The sequence below is a fragment of the Clupea harengus genome, chromosome 7 (genome assembly GCF_900700415.2).
Source record: "Clupea harengus chromosome 7, Ch_v2.0.2, whole genome shotgun sequence".
Classification (NCBI taxonomy): domain Eukaryota; kingdom Metazoa; phylum Chordata; class Actinopteri; order Clupeiformes; family Clupeidae; genus Clupea; species Clupea harengus.
In genome coordinates this window covers 30,203,683-30,221,726 of record NC_045158.1, presented here as the reverse complement: position 1 = coordinate 30,221,726, position 18,044 = coordinate 30,203,683, and the positions used below count along the sequence as shown (strand labels likewise).

General features: G+C 47.5%; 1 protein-coding gene across 1 annotated transcript in view; it reads right to left on the bottom strand.

Moving 5' to 3' along the window:
* LOC105894491 (MLX interacting protein) overlaps window positions 1–17,892 on the bottom strand; it is a 27,544-nt gene extending 9,652 nt beyond the window's left edge. The window contains 9 exon segments of the mRNA XM_031571137.2: window positions 1,188–1,288; window positions 1,960–2,037; window positions 3,811–4,057; window positions 4,694–4,735; window positions 5,127–5,210; window positions 5,490–5,575; window positions 7,533–7,639; window positions 17,317–17,569; window positions 17,572–17,892. Of these exon segments, the coding sequence (XP_031426997.1) occupies window positions 1,188–1,288; window positions 1,960–2,037; window positions 3,811–4,057; window positions 4,694–4,735; window positions 5,127–5,210; window positions 5,490–5,575; window positions 7,533–7,639; window positions 17,317–17,569; window positions 17,572–17,629 (1,056 nt within the window). The 5' untranslated portion in view covers window positions 17,630–17,892.
* Between the last annotated feature and the right edge of the window lie 152 nt (window positions 17,893–18,044).

Genomic DNA, 18,044 nt, shown 5'->3' with positions numbered 1-18,044 from the left:
AACAGCCATTTAAAATGACATGTATACCCTAGTTTGGGTACCTGTGTGAGTGTGTGAGTTTATGGGTGTGTGTATGTCAGGGATGGAAATTATTATTTATTTTTTTCTTCTCTGAAACGATTCTAAAATCTACCAACCACTCACATGTTCCCCAGCCACGTCACACCATTTTGTAATTGCACTTGTTTGTGTGATTAACCTTTCTATAACGTCTGTTAATTACTACTGTTAATAACTACTAATAATACACATTTTCCCATAAAAATGATATTTATTTTCTCTTCCTCACACCTCAAACACACACACTTCAAATGCACAGAAATGGAACTTTAACATTTTAACATCAAACTAGAACAAACTCTAACAAACTTTAACAATCACACACACACACACACACACCTCTCTCTCTCCCTCTCCCTCACTCCCTCCCTCGCTTCAGAATCCCTCCTTATTAAAATCTGAATCAGATTCCGTTTTCTCTGGAGCCGACTTTCCTTGTATGATCAGGTGATCTCCTCCTTGTGGCTTTTGGAGGCTTTGTGGTCCTTGATAGCCTTCCATTCAAATGTTTGGTGCCCACAATAGAACTCTAGTTATAAGGAGGCCTATCACTCTCAGAGGTACTACAGGACGTGTGTGTGTGTGTGTGTGTGTGTAAATAAGTATGAGTGTGTGTAAGTTAGTATGAGTGTAAGTTAGTATGAGTGTGTGTGTGTGTGTAAATAAGTAAGTATGAGTGTGTGTGTGTGTGTAAGTTAGTATGTGTGTGTGTCTGTGTGTGTGTGTATGTGTAAGTAAGTATGAGTGTGTGTAAGTTAGTATGAGTGTGTGTGTGTGTGTGTGTGTGTGTGTGCGTGCATGCATGTACCTGTGGCTGGGAGATGCTGCTGGGCAGGGGTGTGTGTGTGTGTGTGTGTGTGTGTGTGTGTGTGTGTGTGTACCTGTGGCTGAGAGCTGCTGCTGGGCATGGGTGTGTGTGTGTGTACCTGTGGCTGGGAGCTGCTGCTGGGCAGGGGTGTGTGTGTGTGTGTGTGTGTGTGTGTGTGTGTACCTGTGGCTGAGAGCTGCTGCTGGGCATGGGTGTGTGTGTGTGTACCTGTGAGCTGCTGCTGGGCAGGGGTGTGTGTGTGTGTGTGTGTGTGTGTGTGTGTGTGTGTGTGTGTGTGTGTGTGTGTGTGTGTGTGTACCTGTGGCTGGGAGCTGCTGCTGGGCAGGGGTGTGTGTGCTGAGGCTGAAGGTGCCGACGAGCTGAAGGGGAAGACAGGGTGGCGGAACGTGTGGAACAAATCTGTGAGCACACACACACACACACACACACACACACACACACACACACAGAGAGAGAGAACGTGTGAAACAAATCTGTGAGCACACACACACACACACACACACACACACACACACACACACACACACACACACACAGAGAGAGAACGTGTGAAACAAATCTGTGAGCACACACACACACACACACACACACACAGAGAACGTGTGAAACAAATCTGTGGGCACACACAGACAGAGACACACAGAGAGAGAGAGACACAGAGAGAGAGAGAGAACGTGTGAAACAAATCTGTGAGCACACACACACACACACACACACACACACACACACGCACAGAGACACACAGAGAGACAGAAGTGGGAAGGGAGTATCTCCGCTGCAGATTACTGCAGTCACAACCTACTGGCTTCAGTTCAAACCTTTTCTGAAGATCTCCTGCTGTAAGAGGTTATATTATAGATCAGATCTCCACACACACACACACACACACCTGCTGTAAGAGGTTATATTATAGATCAGATCTCCACACACACACACCTGCTGTAAGAGGTTATATTATAGATCAGATCATCTCCACACACACACACACACACACACACACACACACACACACACACACACCTGTAAGAGGTTATATTATGGGTTTTAAAGGGCCTGGGTAGCGGACGTACCTTGCCAGGGCTCGTCCGTGAAGTCGGGCTGCAGTGGGATGAGGCTCGGCTGGATCATGTCTGCGTTCCCCGCATGGGCTGCAGTAGGGGAGGAGGGGAACACACACAAGGGTTTATGCTGTTACTCGTGAGGGGAACACACACAAGGGTTATATGAGGGGAACACAAGGGTTATATGCTGTTACTCGTGAGGGGAACACAAGGGTTATATGCTGTTACTCATGAGGGGAACACAAGGGTTATATGCTGTTACTCGTGAGGGGAACACAAGGGTTATATGCTGTTACTCGTGAGGGGAACACAAGGGTTATATGCTGTTACTCATGAGGGGAACACAAGGGTTATATGCTGTTACTCGTGAGGGGAACACAAGGGTTATATGCTGTTACTCATGAGGGGAACACAAGGGTTAAATGCTGTTACTCGTGAGGGGAACACACACAAGGGTTATATGCTGTTACTCGTGAGGGGAACACAAGGGTTATATGCTGTTACTCGTGAGGGGAACACAAGGGTTATATGCTGTTACTCGTGAGGGGAACACAAGGGTTATATGCTGTTACTCGTGAGGGGAACACAAGGGTTATATGCTGTTAGATTTCGGTGGTTTTGTCATAACTTCACATAATTTCACATTGTACAAATTGTGTGAACAACCTCCAAAAAGTTAGTTTGCATAGCGCCGAGCTGACCGTGGCTAGCGGCTGAATAAAACACATTCTTTCGCTAAGCCGTCTTCTACAAGTCTGTTATTCCTGAACAAGCCAACTTGAACCAAGCGTGGGCATCCGACGAATTCGACGGAGGACAGCGAGATCTTTCAATGCCTACACTCATGGTGCATGAAATCCACACGTGTGCTACTAGAACTCATTAAAAACAGACATCAATCAATCCTATCCGTTCTGAAGTGGATATCCATGATCAATCCTATCCGTTTTGAAGTGGATATCCATGTGTGTGTGTGTGTGTGTGTGTGTGTGTGTGTGTGTGTGTGTGTGTGTGTGTGTGTGTGTGTGTGGAGATGATCTGATCTATAATATAACCTCTTACATGATCAATCCTATCCGTTTTGAAACAAACAAATCCAACCCGACCAGACCATGCGTTAAAACCATTTTGTCTGAGTGTGAGCTTGTATTTTCCCCAATTTCCGACATGCCACGATGTGCTTGTTTCTTGTGAAAGCAAGCAGTGTGTTTTACCTCAGATTAGAAAAGTGTGCTTGAGGGATAATCTTTTGTAAATTGCTGTTATCGTTGTTTTACTACAAATTCTGTTTCAGTGAAAACAAAGAATAGAAGATTAAACTGGCTTATAACACTTGTGCTGTGGGGGGGGGGGGGGGGGGGGGCACCAGGAGCTCACAGCTGGCAGCTACAAACACCAGAGTTTCCCAGGGTGCACTGCTACAAACACCAGAGTTTCCCAGGGTGCACTGGCTGTGTGAACTTGAATTTCCCATCAGTGTTGGGGTCATATGTTGTAGTGTTGGGGTCAGAGGTTGCAGTATTGGGGTCAGAGGTTACAGTGTTGGGGTCAGAGGGGTCAGAGGTTACAGTGTTGGGGTCAGAGGTTGCAGTGTTGCGGTCAGAGGTTACAGTGTTGGGGTCATATGTTTGCAGTGTTGGGGTCAGAGGTTGCAGTGTTGGGGTCAGATGTTGTAGTGTTGGGGTCATATGTTTGCAGTGTTGGGGTCAGAGGTTGCAGTGTTGGGGTCAGAGGTTGCAGTGTTGGGGTCAGAGGTCGCAGTGTTGGGGTCAGAGGTCGCAGTGTTGGGGTCAGAGGGGTCAGAGGTCGCAGTGTTGGGGTCAGAGGTCGCAGTGTTGGGGTCAGAGGTCGTTTGCTCACCGATCTCTCGGGGGTTGGGCCAGGGGATGGGCTGGTGGGATGCCAGCGTGGAGAACAGCGTGTCGGAGAACTCGGACATCAGCACGTCCATGTCGATGAAGGGGTCCATCTCCATGGGAACGGGCGAGTCGTGGCTCCTCCGGCTGACGCGGCGACCGGTGGACGTCACCTCCTCGTCCTGACAGAGGGACATGCGGAAGGGGTCGGGGAAAACGTCCCCAAACAGGGAATACTGCTCCTCCGCCCCCTGCGGACGAAGCCAGGACACAACAAGCAGTCAGGCAGGATGTGTGTGTGTGTGTGTGTGTGTGTGTGTGTGTGTGTGTGTGTATGTGTGTGTATGTGTGTGTGTATGTGTGTGTATGTGTGTGTGTATGTGTGTGTGTGTGCGGAGGGGGGACGGCACATGCAGATATATACAAGCGCTACAGATGAGGGGTGCCCTCACTCATGGGGGGGGGGGGGGGGTGCGCTACGGGAAGAGATAATTACCCCCCCCCCACGATGATGAAGAGATAATTACACACACACACACACCCCCCATGGAAGAGATAGTTACACACACACACACACACACACACACCCCATGGAAGAGATAGTTACACACACACACACACACACACACACACACACCCCATGGAAGAGATAGTTACACACACACACCCCCCCCCACGATGATGGAAGAGATAATTACCCCCCCCCCCCCCCCCCACGATGATGGAAGTGATAGTTACACACACACACACACACACACACACACCCCCCCCCCCACGATGATGGAAGAGATAGTCACACACACACACACACACACACACACACACACACACACACACACACACACACACACACACAACACCCCCATGATGATGGAAGAGATAGTTACCCCGAGGAGATTGGAGAGGTCATCATCCTTGTGTCGCTGCAACTGTTGGCGAGAGCAGCGAGGAAAATAATGAAATTAAATAATGTTTTACTAATTTTACAGAGTGAAGCAAATCAACCGGTATGTTGGAGGAGTTCCTGAACCTGTGCAAAACACACATTAAGGAGGACGTAATACAGAAGATGTCTACGGTGTCTATGGAAACCTCAGTGATGTATTAAAGATCACCATGTGGTCTGCAATTTAAATACAGAATATTGAAAAAAAAAAAAAAAAAACATTCTCTACAAAACAAACTGAAGGAAAGCTTGGCTTAGAGTTTATATTCATCACAAAGCTTGGCGTAGAGTTTCAACGAACTATCCCAATGTGACATCACCTCCTGCCTGGTCCTAAGTCTACAGAGCAGAGAACATGTTCATGGTGCACGTACCCTCTTCTTGAAGTAGGCTCTCCATTTGTGGTATTCACGTATGACTATCTCTTTCCTCCTCTTCACGTATTTCACTTCGGTTGCCTGCAAATAAGGAGAAGACGTGTGAGCAGATGTTCGTATCGGACAGAGAGGAGAGATCAGAACAGATAGGTCTATGAGCAGATGTACGTATAAGAGAGAGAGGAGAGATCGGAACAGAGAGGTCTGTGAGCAGATGTTCGTATCGGACAGAGGAGAGAGATCAGAACAGAGAGGTCTGTGAGCAGATGTTCGTATCGGACAGAGAACAGAACAGAGAGGTCTATGAGCAGATGTACGTATCGGACAGAGAGAGGAGAGATCAGAACAGATAGGTCTCACCTCCGCAGATCGGGGCTCGTCAGGATCCATGTTGCCATCAAGAGGCGTCTCAAACCGGCACACAGGGGTCTCCCTCCTTTCCACATCTGTGTGGTAAACAAACAAACAAACAAACAAACAAAAACAAAGTCAGAGGCTGCAGCCCAACTCCTCTTGCACCTGAAAGAACAGATGAATTCCTCCCCTGTTTGAAGAAGTCAAAGTTCCTCCAGAGAGAGAGGGGGGGGGGGGGGGGGTAATCCTAAAGAGAGAGAGAGGGGTAATCCCCAGAGAGAGGGGGGTAATTCTAAATGAAGTCAAAGTTCCTCCAGAGAGAGAGGGGGGGGGGGGATCCTAAATGAAGTCTAGCCTGGCATACAGTAGTTCTGGTAAATAGAGTCTGCCTAAAGTTTGATTACAGCACCTCAGGTCTGTTCCGGCATCTCTATGTCCCTTCATGGCAGCAGGAGCTGTGGAGGGCGATTACTGCAACAGTACAAACCTTTGTGTGTGTTTTTTTTTTTGTTTTTTACTAACGTCATAGTCTTGCCTGAAGGATACCTGAGGGTCAAAGCTTTGCATGTTCGCTGTGCCAAAACATAAAAGATTTTTGCTGATGAAAATCACTAGGAAAAACCCTGATCCATAATGCAGTTTAGACATTAGTCTTTCGTTGCCTCAACCTACAGTTAGGTAACAGGCTAGTTTGCTAGCAATGAAACACTAACCAGACACTTTTAGGTGCAGTTTTAGGTTTAGGTTTATTTTTGGCCCTGTGTGGACGACACCATTGGCCAGTTTTGGCCCGTGTTGATGACATCATTGGCGCGCACCATTACCAATCCATCACACCTTACTGGCTGCTTATAGCAGCGGTGCCCACGGGCGTGTACTCTAGGACAGAGGTGCCAACGGGTGTGTACTCTATGACAGAGGGGTTCCTATGGCAGTGGTGCCCACGGGCGTGTACTCGAGGACAGAGGGGTTCTTATAGCAGCGGTGCCCAGCTGTGCCCACGGGCGTGTACTCTATGACAGAGGGGTTCCTATGGCAGCGGTGCCCACGGGCGTGTACTCTAGGACAGAGGGGTTCAGAGGGCAGCGGTGCCCACGGGCGTGTACTCTAGGACAGAGGGGTTCCTATGGCAGCGGTGCCCACGGGCGTGTACTCTATGACAGAGGGGTTCCTATGGCAGCGGTGCCCACGGGCGTGTACTCTATGACAGAGGGGTTCCTATGGCAGCGGTGCCCACGGGCGTGTACTCTATGACAGAGGGGTTCCTATGGCAGTGGTGCCCACGGGCGTGTACTCTAGGACAAAGGGGTTCAGAGGGCAGCGGTGCCCACGGGCGTGTACTCTAGGATAGAGGGCAGCGGTGCCCACGGGCGTGTACTCTAGGACAGAGGGGTTCAGAGGGCAGCTGTGCCCACGGGCGTGTACTCTCTCTAGGACAGAGGGGTTCTTATAGCAGCGGTGACAGAGGGCAGCGGTGTCGACGGGCGTGTACTCTAGGACAGAGGGGTTCTTATGGCAGCGGTGCCCACGGGCGTGTACTCTAGGACAGAGGGGTTCTTATGGCAGCGGTGCCCACGGGCGTGTACTCTAGGATAGAGGGCAGCGGTGCCCACGGGCGTGTACTCTAGGACAGAGGGGTTCAGAGGGCAGCTGTGCCCACGGGCGTGTACTCTCTCTAGGACAGAGGGGTTCTTATAGCAGCGGTGACAGAGGGCAGCGGTGTCGACGGGCGTGTACTCTAGGACTGAGGGCAGCGGTGCCCACGGGCGTGTACTCTAGGACAGAGGGGTTCTTATGGCAGCGGTGCCCACGGGCGTGTACTCTAGGACAGAGGGCAGCCGTGCCCACGGGCGTGTACTCTAGGACACAGGGGTTCTTATGGCAGCGGTGCCCACGGGCGTGTACTCTAGGACAGAGGGCAGCGGTGCCCACGGGCGTGTACTCTAGGACAGAGGGGTTCTTATGGCAGCGGTGCCCACGGGCGTGTACTCTAGGACGGAGGGCAGCGGTGCCCACGGGCGTGTACTCTAGGATAGATGGGGTTCTTACACTGAATGTACCAGGCCCTCCAGATGGCGTTGTTGAGGCGTATTTTGTCTCTCCACTGGAGTTTGAGTCCTTTGAAGTTTTTCCATTTTGGCGAAACCAGTTTCCCACTGTGGAGAGGCACACAGATGGTCAGATTATTACACAATGGTCAGATTATTACACATTGGCCAGATTATTACACAATGGTCAGATTATTACACAACGGTACATAAACAGCTGAAACCCAAAGTGAATTGTTTAGAAAAACAATACCGGATACCACTATAGTTGGGTTGCTTCTGACATTTTTGACAAAATTAAACATTAAGCAGTTTTTCATGACATCTCTTCACATTCACCTGAATGAATGGCCAACGTTCTTCAAGTTAGGTTAGCATTTGAGGTCAACTTGAGGTACACTTGACTGTGTGTGTGTGTATGTGTGTGTGTGAAGGGGACACACCTGTGGCTGTTCATTAAGTCGTTTCATGTCCGATCACAAAACCCAGCAAACATATAAGAGCAGCATACTGCAAGGTGCCGCCAATACATAAAGCTAGCGAGATTTAACAGTGCCAACTTGATTGCTTTGTGTTAGCAAGTTCAGCTGTTAGTTAGTTCGATCTTTTTTTTTTTTTTTTTTAAGTGTATCGTCACAAAATTGATCTAAGAACTGAGTGTAAAGGTAAAAACTCCTGTCTGCAACAAAACAGTAACATACAATTCACCCCTTTGCCTCTCATTCAACAAACACTCAGTCTTTCACTGAGCACGTGTCGCTGTAACGTCACTTTGCACGACTCCACACAACCTAAGGAAGATCCGAGTGCCCCTCTCTGTCCTTCAGCAGCTCAACGATCTTGCCCACTATGTTCCTCCGGTGAACCAGGCTTGCCTTCGCCAGCTCTCCTTGGCAGACTAATCCCACGACAGGCTCTTCTGGTTCCTCCGCGGAGGTCCATCCAATATCCTCTCTCCTATCCTATCCTTCTCCTCTCTCAATAGCTTCTCCTATTGTGGCTGGACCTGTGATCTACCTCCAGGACATTTAAGTGTCTTTGGAGAAAAGCTGGCAGTAATGTAGGCTACTGAAATGACCCAGTGACTACTTAACGTCACAACACCACCACCACCACACGGGCCTTCCCTGATGATGGATGGTGGCGCCTCGACTGCTACTGCACCTGGCCGCCCTCCAGCCTCCCAGCTGATTTTAACAACCCAGTTGCAGCGTACTGGTGTGGTTTATTATGTGTGCCTATTAACTCCAGAAAATCAAAACACAAAACACATATACATGTTTTGTACACTTTAAAAAGTTCTTACTGGGGCAACGCAGTAATAGAAGTGTTACAAAGTGTGATCCAAAAGTTGCGGGACCGTTCGTGTAGCGAGCACACACAGAGCGCAGCACAGTCATTGGGAAACCTGGGAAATTAGCAATGGGTGTTTTGAGTGGCATTCCCGTCACTGGAGGCCGACGGTCTAGATGTGTGGAGGTCTAGTAACCTAGACCTAGTTGGACCACTGGGTGTTTTGAGTGTCAATTCCGTCAGGTCAGGGCAACCCTCCACGAGCACAACCACCCCCCCCCCCCCCCCCCCTCCCAAGAAATGTTAACAAGTCATTTGGAACAGTTCAGGCAATCCTCATGTCCAATTTGAACATGCACCGGATTAGTGGCAACATCGTGCCCAGGCTCCTGACGGGACCAGATACAGCACCGTGTAGAACCCAGATACAGCACCGTGTAGAACCCAGATACAGCACCGTGTAGAACCCAGATACAGCACCGTGTAGAACCCAGATACAGCACCGTGTAGAACCCAGGAACTGGGTCAATAGGCCCGGGACCACTCAACCTCCACGTGTTGAGAATAATCAGTGAGGAGAGTCGGGTCTACAGCCAAGACCCAGAGACAAAACAGTCCTCGCAGGGGAAGAACCTGCACCAGAGAAGACCACAGAAGACCACAGAAGGCGTGTCGGGTCAGGAGCGCCACCAGGAGCAGCCTAATGGTGGTCTTCTTTGACCTTCCATGGGGTTGTGCATCCTGAATTCGCTCCCCAGGATCAGGCGGTCAACGGAGAGTTTTACTGCGGCATCCTGAGGTGTCTGAACATGTGGCACGATAACAACTGGGTGCCATACAAACCTAGTAAACTCCTGGCTTTACAATTAAGGCAGCGATACTCTCAAAACTTAATTCCCCAGATCAGATCTCCTGACTTAGGTGTCACTTCCAACACTTCTGATAGAAACACCTGCTTTAATAATTTCTATAAGAGTCTATACCAATCTGAATCAACTGCAGATCAGTCGCTGGTCAATAGCTTCCTAAATGCCTTGCCTACCCCCTCTATCAACCAAGACATTAAGTCCAGACTTAACAACTGGGTGCCATGACGACAACACAGCCACTCACAGTGCCCTGAAACTGCACAAGTTTTCTATTCTAGCAGTAACAACATAATTGTTGCCCCACATCCGCACTACTAGCCAATATTTGGCTCCCTATGACTTCTTCTTCTTCTTCTTCTTCTTCCTCAAAATGAAGTTAAAGCTGAAGGGTCGCCATTTTGACTCCAGCGCCACTGAGAGCAGTGTGTCGCTGCACAGTGCCACCTCTTTGAAAGAATGAATGGTGGTTCAAGTCAAATCAGATACCTTTTTGGCCTCTTTTTAGGCGCACCTCTTATATCCTCGAGATAAGCCCTCGAAAAAGAATTTCAAACCACTTTCCAGACAACAATTACAAGCCTAGTTATTCTGAAAATGTTACATTTTGGCATCAGCTTCTATTTATGCTAAATCAGTTCCATCATATTGGCAAATGCACATCACAAAGGAGAATAGGCTACGTGCTTGTATGTTTGTCTTGTAAGATTCACACACACACACACACACACACACACACACTGAACATCTCTGAAAGGCAGAAACCTGATGATTTGTGTAAAAGAAATGTAAAATGAGACACAACATGAGGCCCTACACACAATGAGTAACACATATTTTCATCAGACCAAAAGGGCAGACACACACACACACACACACACACACACACCCATCTTCAGACAAAGCAAGCTGTTATCAGGAAGTCTATAAAATTGTAATGACATGATCTGGTTACTGACTGTTCTATAAAACTGAATATGTAACTTCAGGCGTTGAGAACTGAACTCCGATTGGGCGTCACTCTCATCCACACAACATGACTTCCAACGGAGCAACAATCAGGTCAGAGCACCGCTACAGAGAACACACACACACACACACACACACACACACACACACACACACACACACACACACCACACACACACACACACACACACACACACACACACACACACACACACACACACACACACACACACACACACACACACAGCCCTCAGGATTACTCCTCTTCATAGGGTCACACTCTCACCAGGGTTTCACAGAGGATAAACAAATTGCTTAATAACTATTGATTGGAGTGTAATTGACATTAATGGGGGGTGGTGGGGGGGGGGGGTCTTGAAGACACGCAGCTTTGTGTGCTTAACGACCACACATTCAGCAACATCTCATTACACTAAGTTGAGAACAAACACACACCCTTCAATACAAAGTCCACATATGATCAGCATTTTCAACAGCAGAAAACAACTGTGTGTCCTGTGAATAGGCATAACATTTCATTAGTATCATTTCATAAGAAGACACACTGACACTCTCTGTGGCCACAAGTCAGTCCAGCTGTGTCCGCTGCAGGTTTACATAACTGCCGCTGCCTCAAAAATGCACAAAATTCACACAACTATTCCAGGCAAACAGATATACTGAATAAGCAAGGTCACAGCAATGCCAAAATAGACATACTTCAAAAATTAGAGGGACCGCCCGCTCTCATATTCAACTCCCAAGGGAAACACATGGCTGGGATGCCTAATAGGGGATTATTTGTTTTTCATTGTTTTTCCCATGGTGCAGGACACAAACACAGGTAAACAAACCAACAAACACACACAACCAAACTTAAACCTGATTGTTAACACACAGACGGACACAGACAAGCCAAGGTCTCCATGATCTAAATGTATGAACAGCCTAAAGTTCCTCTTCCCACAGTTTGAGGCTACGTGGCGAACATGTGATAGATATGCCTTCTGAGGAACCCACGTGTGGATGTGTTAATTACACACACGCAGATCCCTCTGCTGGTGTGGATGTGTTATTACACAGATCCCTCTGCTGGTGTGGATGTGTTATTACACAGATCCCTCTGCTGGTGGGGATGTGTTATTACACACATGCAGATCCCTCTGCTGGTGGGATGTGTTATTACACACATGCAGATCCCTCTGCTGGTGTGGATGTGTTATTACACAGATCCCTCTGCTGGTGTGGATGTGTTATTACACAGATCCCTCTGCTGGTGTGGATGTGTTATTACACAGATCTCTCTGCTGGTGGGGATGTGTTATTACACAGATCCCTCTGCTGGTGTGGATGTGTTATTACACAGATCCCTCTGCTGGTGTGGATGTGTTATTACACAGATCCCTCTGCTGGTGTGGATGTGTTATTACACAGATCCCTCTGCTGGTGTGGATGTGTTATTACACAGATGCCGATCCCTCTGCTGGTGTGGATGTGTTATTACACAGATCCCTCTGCTGGTGTGGATGTGTTATTACACACACACACAGATCCCTCTGCTGGTGTGGATGTGTTATTACACAGATCCCTCTGCTGGTGTGGATGTGTTATTACACAGATCCTTCTGCTGGTGTGGATGTGTTATTACACAGATCCCTCTGCTGGTGTGGATGTGTTATTACACAGATCCCTCTGCTGGTGGGATGTGTTATTACACAGATCCCTCTGCTGGTGGGATGTGTTATTACACACACGCAGATTACTCTGCTGACACACCCGTGAGCCGTCTTCCTTTGCTGCCACAACCAAACACTTAAGGAAACTCCCGTGGTGGACAGGGACTGGGCCTGCCGAGGATTGTTGTGCAACTCAAGAAGATGCTTGTTCCCCGTGTCCCAATTTAGCAACAGCTATCCCAAATACATATGTGTGTGACACTTAGACACACACAGAGAGAGAGAGAGAGAGACAGAGAGAGAGAGACAGAGAATGGGTTTTGTCTGCAAGCCTCACACCCACTAAATAAACGGGAGGCACAGGGGCTGGCAGGAACATGAACATATTCACATAAAACACACACACGCAAAACGAAGAAAATATGTTCACCCTTTCAGGACACACCTCTCTTTCTCAGTCTCTCTCTCTCTCACACACACACACACACACACACACACACACACACACACACACACACACACACACACACACACACACACACACACACACACACACACACACACACACACACACACACACACACACGTCATTGTGTAAAGACAGGGTTGCATTCCAGTGAGGAGTGGAGTGAAACAACAATTCCAAGATGATGCAAAGGTTGTCTACGCATACAAACACACCCTCCAAACGAACCCACACACACACACACACACAACTGATAACAGACTCTCCTCAGAAAACAATTCTCTTTCTAATTCTGTCTGACACACACACACACACACATTAACATCAGCGTTTCCTGTCCCTTTACACTCCACTTTAACCCTTAATCCAATCCAAGGACTCTTCCGGATTTCAGTGCCAGTCTCCTGATGGGGCACCCCCCCTGCCAACCGCTAACGCCACACAACTCTTCCTGTCAGGGGGCACGGAGATGCCCACATGTGCCACCTCAGCAGCTCCCGTCTGGCATCCAGCCAGCCAGGACTGAGAGTGGCATGGGCACGACTACGGCGTAGGGCTGACGACGTCTGACAGGCGGTGACTAGCAGAAGGGCTCAGCAAGCAACAGGAGTAGGGCACTATCATGTGAACGCTCCATTAATCAAGAGCCTCTCTAGGGTCCGCACTCATGCCAACGCGCCTGGGTTGAGAGCTCCTTTTAGATAAGGCGTAGGAGAGATTATTTAGGTTAATAAACTTTCAGATAACATAACAGGCTCTCTGTGCAGATTATATGATTTGGAGAGTGTATGTGTGTGTGTGTGTGTGTGTGTGTGTGTGTGTGTGTGTGTATGAGAGGAGATGTTTGTTGTACGTGCATTGTTTATATTGTTCTAATCTGGATAATACCTTTTAGAGACAAAAAGCTCAAAAACAGGCCTGACCTTGACATTTCCAAAGTAAAGAGAAGGAGTTATTTGAGAAATTGGTTAGTGGTTTACCTCACAATGTCCATTCTTGTACAGGGAAAGAAAAAATATTTTCCCTGTGCAACATGATGTGGGCAGCAGACCAGCCCCGTGGATCCTGACCTTACAACCTTTGCAGTGACATTTCCCAAAGCTCACCACCAACCCAAACCCTGCAGTGACATTTCCCAAAGCTCACCACCAACCCTAAACCCTGCAGTGACATTTCCCAAAGCTCACCACCACCCCAAACCCTGCAGTGACATTTCCCAAAGCTCACCACCACCCCAAACCCTGCAGTGACATTTCCCAAAGCTCCACGCCAACCTAAACCCTGCAGTGACATTTCCCAAAGCTCACCACCACCCCAAACCCTTTACAGTGACATTTCCCAAAGCTCACCACCAACCCTAAACCCTGCAGTGACATTTCCCAAAGCTCACCACCAACCCTAAACCCTGCAGTGACATTTCCCAAAGCTCACCACCAACCCTAAACCCTGCAAGCTCTCGAATCCAAGCAGGCTGAGAACTTCTGTCTCAGTGCGACTCAGCTCACAAGACCACAACATGTGATGAGCCGAAACACACACATCCTGATTGCCCTTTCCTCTTTACTTAAAAGTCACAACACTGACAAAATAACGAGGGCTTGTCACACTTGTTTTACCCCTACACGCAAAACACCACCTCATGTTTAGGGGAGATTACCTGCCCATTGGACAGAAGGTTGGCCGGTCAAAGTGCCACCCAGGCTGCACGCCGTGTGTGTGTGTGTGTGTGTGTGTGTGTGTGAGAGAGAGGGATTAGTGTATTTGGGTGTGGGTGTGGGTGCGTGTGCGTGTGTGTGTGAGGGAGAGGGATTAGTGTATTTGGGTGTGGGTGTGGGTGCGTGTGCGTGTGTGTGTGAGGGAGAGGGATTAGTGTATTTGGGTGAGTGCATATGGTTATATTTAGATCGTTCTGGAATGAAAAGGCAGCCCCACGTTCTCTGGATGCCCCGAGATGTGATCCTCTGTGAGGGGGTGCACTCCCTGCTGACCCGAAACCCAATGCCTACCTTCAGGCGAGCAACATCCACAGACTGGTCTACGACTGTCATAAGGTCACATCTACTCACCCATAACTCAAGGAATCCTTAGGATAATCGTGTGTTTGTGTATGCCTGTGTGTGTGTGTGTGTGTGTGTGTGTGTGTGTATCTAAGTACGCCTACCTGGTTTCTCAACCAAACAGAGACTCTGCGTGTTGTAGCTGCAATACGATGTATGGTTCTTGCAAAGGGTCCAAAAGTCACAGCACAAGTCATACATAAAATAGGACTGTAAGTGCTGGCAAAATGGACAACCTTAGACGTACTAGATATTTGTATGTGAGGCCAAGTCCTATCCTTTTTGTAGCCTACAAACATTCTCTGCTGAAAGCCTTCATTGTGTTTCTTCAAAGTTAAAGGCAATGTCAAATATCTCCTTTACCAAACTAAACAAAAGTTGCCACGTGTTCAAAACGGTCTCAAAAACAGCCGATTCAGACCCTCGAGTCAGCATTCAGGCCAAACGGAACACAAACAGGACATGCTGAGGTCACAAGAGATGCTTCCTCCTGGCAGTTACGAGCGTGACCACCATAGACATTGATCTATACATCTATATATGTCTATGGTGGTCACTGCAACCAATCTGTCCTGATTCAAACCCAATATGATTCATTGGACAAAGGAGCTGACGATGTCAATTCCGGGAGGTCGGCGGTGCTCTGGGTTACTCCCAGCTAATCTCATTCATTGATTGATTGCCAAAGGATTATCTCACTATTATCACCCTTATCACTGTCCTAAGTATCATAAATTGACTGCTGTGAAAGTTAATTAAACGTGCACAATATAAGCAATATAAGAGGATGGCACCAATAGGCGTCATTCCTCCAATCAAAAAATTAAACTGTCCAAAGGCCATTCACTCTGTCATTTGGAAATCAACGGTGGTATCTTATGGGAGACCCAAAGTCCCTTCCCGTTTCCCAATTCCACCAATGCCACAGGTCTAAACACCTTGCCGAGGTAGTGCCTGAGTTGGTGATGTTTAGGCACCCCTCTTCTCTCAAGTCAACCTGACTCGAAGTGTTCTGCAGTCAATACGGCAGGGTTCAATGACGCAACCCGTGTGGTACCGTCTGTTGCTCATTCTACAGCATTCCCTAATACAGCTTGATAAAGCCGGAATTAATAGGATGAAGCGGGTGGCGCATACGGCCTTCTCATCTAAATGTAGAACTCTGCAGCGGCATGACCCGCAACGGAGCATCCGTGGCTCTTCTTCTGAAATATCTGTCATTTAGATCAATCCACGCGTTTGTTTCTTTTGTAATTTTCACCTGATACTCCAACCCTTTTGAGCAGATAACAATGAATAGGTATTTATTATTGTGATATGGACACATAGGGCCCATGACGTTGTTATAGGGCAGGCGAGGGGCTGTGTGTATTTGCCAGGGCCACCAGAGGTCAACATACTGAGGAAATCACTGATGTCTGAGCGAAATGAACCCAGCTGATGTCTCCAGACGCTACGTGTTGAATGAGAAACCCGTGACAGCCACGCGAGACAACACAGCCTGTCTTCCACACATCTCCTCAGGGAGGGCCACACTTCAGTCATCATAAGATTGATTAACAACGCAAAAATGCTATGATGAGCAAATGAAAAGTTTGCCTTTTCTGCATAAGATACGATACTATCGCATGCGGCCTATGTTGTAGCATGAAACGGTTGGCACTTTTCAGGATATTTAAGTTAACCCTGAATTAGCCAGCTACCTTCAGCAACTGGCAGCTAGCTAACTTTAACCATTTCTGTCAAATTGCTCGCTTAACAGAATTAAATTTGTGCGTCCACCAATTTAGCTAATGTTGCTTAATTTAGGTGGAGTATTGTTGGCCAGGTTAGCTGTGACACACAACGCTTATGGCGAACCAATCTAGCTAACAAAGCAAAGACATCGATCATGTTGAAGGCTAAACAGGAACTATTCGTTTCCAACTACAGGTTCTAACGCAAGCTATCATTATCAAAAACGCAGATATGTGAGGAAAAGATATAAAACACCTTCGATGTGAGTGAGACAAACCTTAAGTAACCAGTGTCTTTAACGTTAGCCATCCTAGTTTGATATAAATTAGTTAACAATAGCTTCTTTTGTTTCCTAACAACTGTTTGGCTTCTGAGTATCTTCAAGTGTACTTCTAAGTTACCCAAATATATCAAATGTTAACGTTATAATGATACCCAAACTGTACCATTTAGCCTGCCAAAACTTGAAGGAAACGTTATCATAGCTATCTAACATTAACGTTAATTTAATGTGCCTATTCAGTAAAGGGTATGACGCTATACGTTAGCTAGGGCTGTTAGCTACACACGTAACTTATAGGACAGTCGATCTTGGTGACGTTACTGGATCACTTTCACAACTGCTATCCTCTAATGTTACAATTAAGAAGAGTTGCTGGCATACGTTAATGCTCAGGCCCATGCACTGTAATGACATTTTCGGCACCGATGGCTAACTTACCTGTATGCAAGGGTCATGCATTCGAATAATTTCGTCAAAGATACATCGATGGAAATGTGGGACGTGCTGGTCTTTCCAAAGTGATATGTTTGACAGGTTTGTTTGTTAACCGTGTCAAAGTCGTAGCCTTTTTTGGGTGCGTGTTCGGCGTGCGGGGTGGACACCATGAAGTGACCGCTGTGAATGATCTGAGTTTCCCGTCCATCAGATTTCTTTAATCCGAGATGTGGTTCCTCTGCATCCGAATCGTCTCTTGTTCTTGCTTGATATTCCTCACAGGCCTCCTGTGTTGTCGTATCTCTCTTGTGGCCATGACTGGGCTAGTTAACTTTCTCGAGTGCAGCCCTTAGTCTGCATATATAACTTTTTGGGTGTAAGTAACTTACTTCACATTACCGACACATGTGGTATTTTTAGAAGTGACTCTACACATTTTCCCCAACGTATCTGTTATCGCCCCTCTGTTTGCCTTTCAAAATCATCCAACTTTCCAGTTTCACCACACGGTGTTGATTCTTCAACGACCGCTCCACCTACATCGACAGCTTCTTTACTTGAACTGAAAAACTCACTTGACTTCGTCACAGCGGATCTCATTGTGATTGGACGAAGCCAATGCAACACCCACTAAGTAAATGCTTAAGAAAAGATGAAATCCAACCTTGGCAGGAACCTTTAGTTACATTTTTTTGTGTGAAATTTTCCTACCTATTTTTTTGGTTACTTGG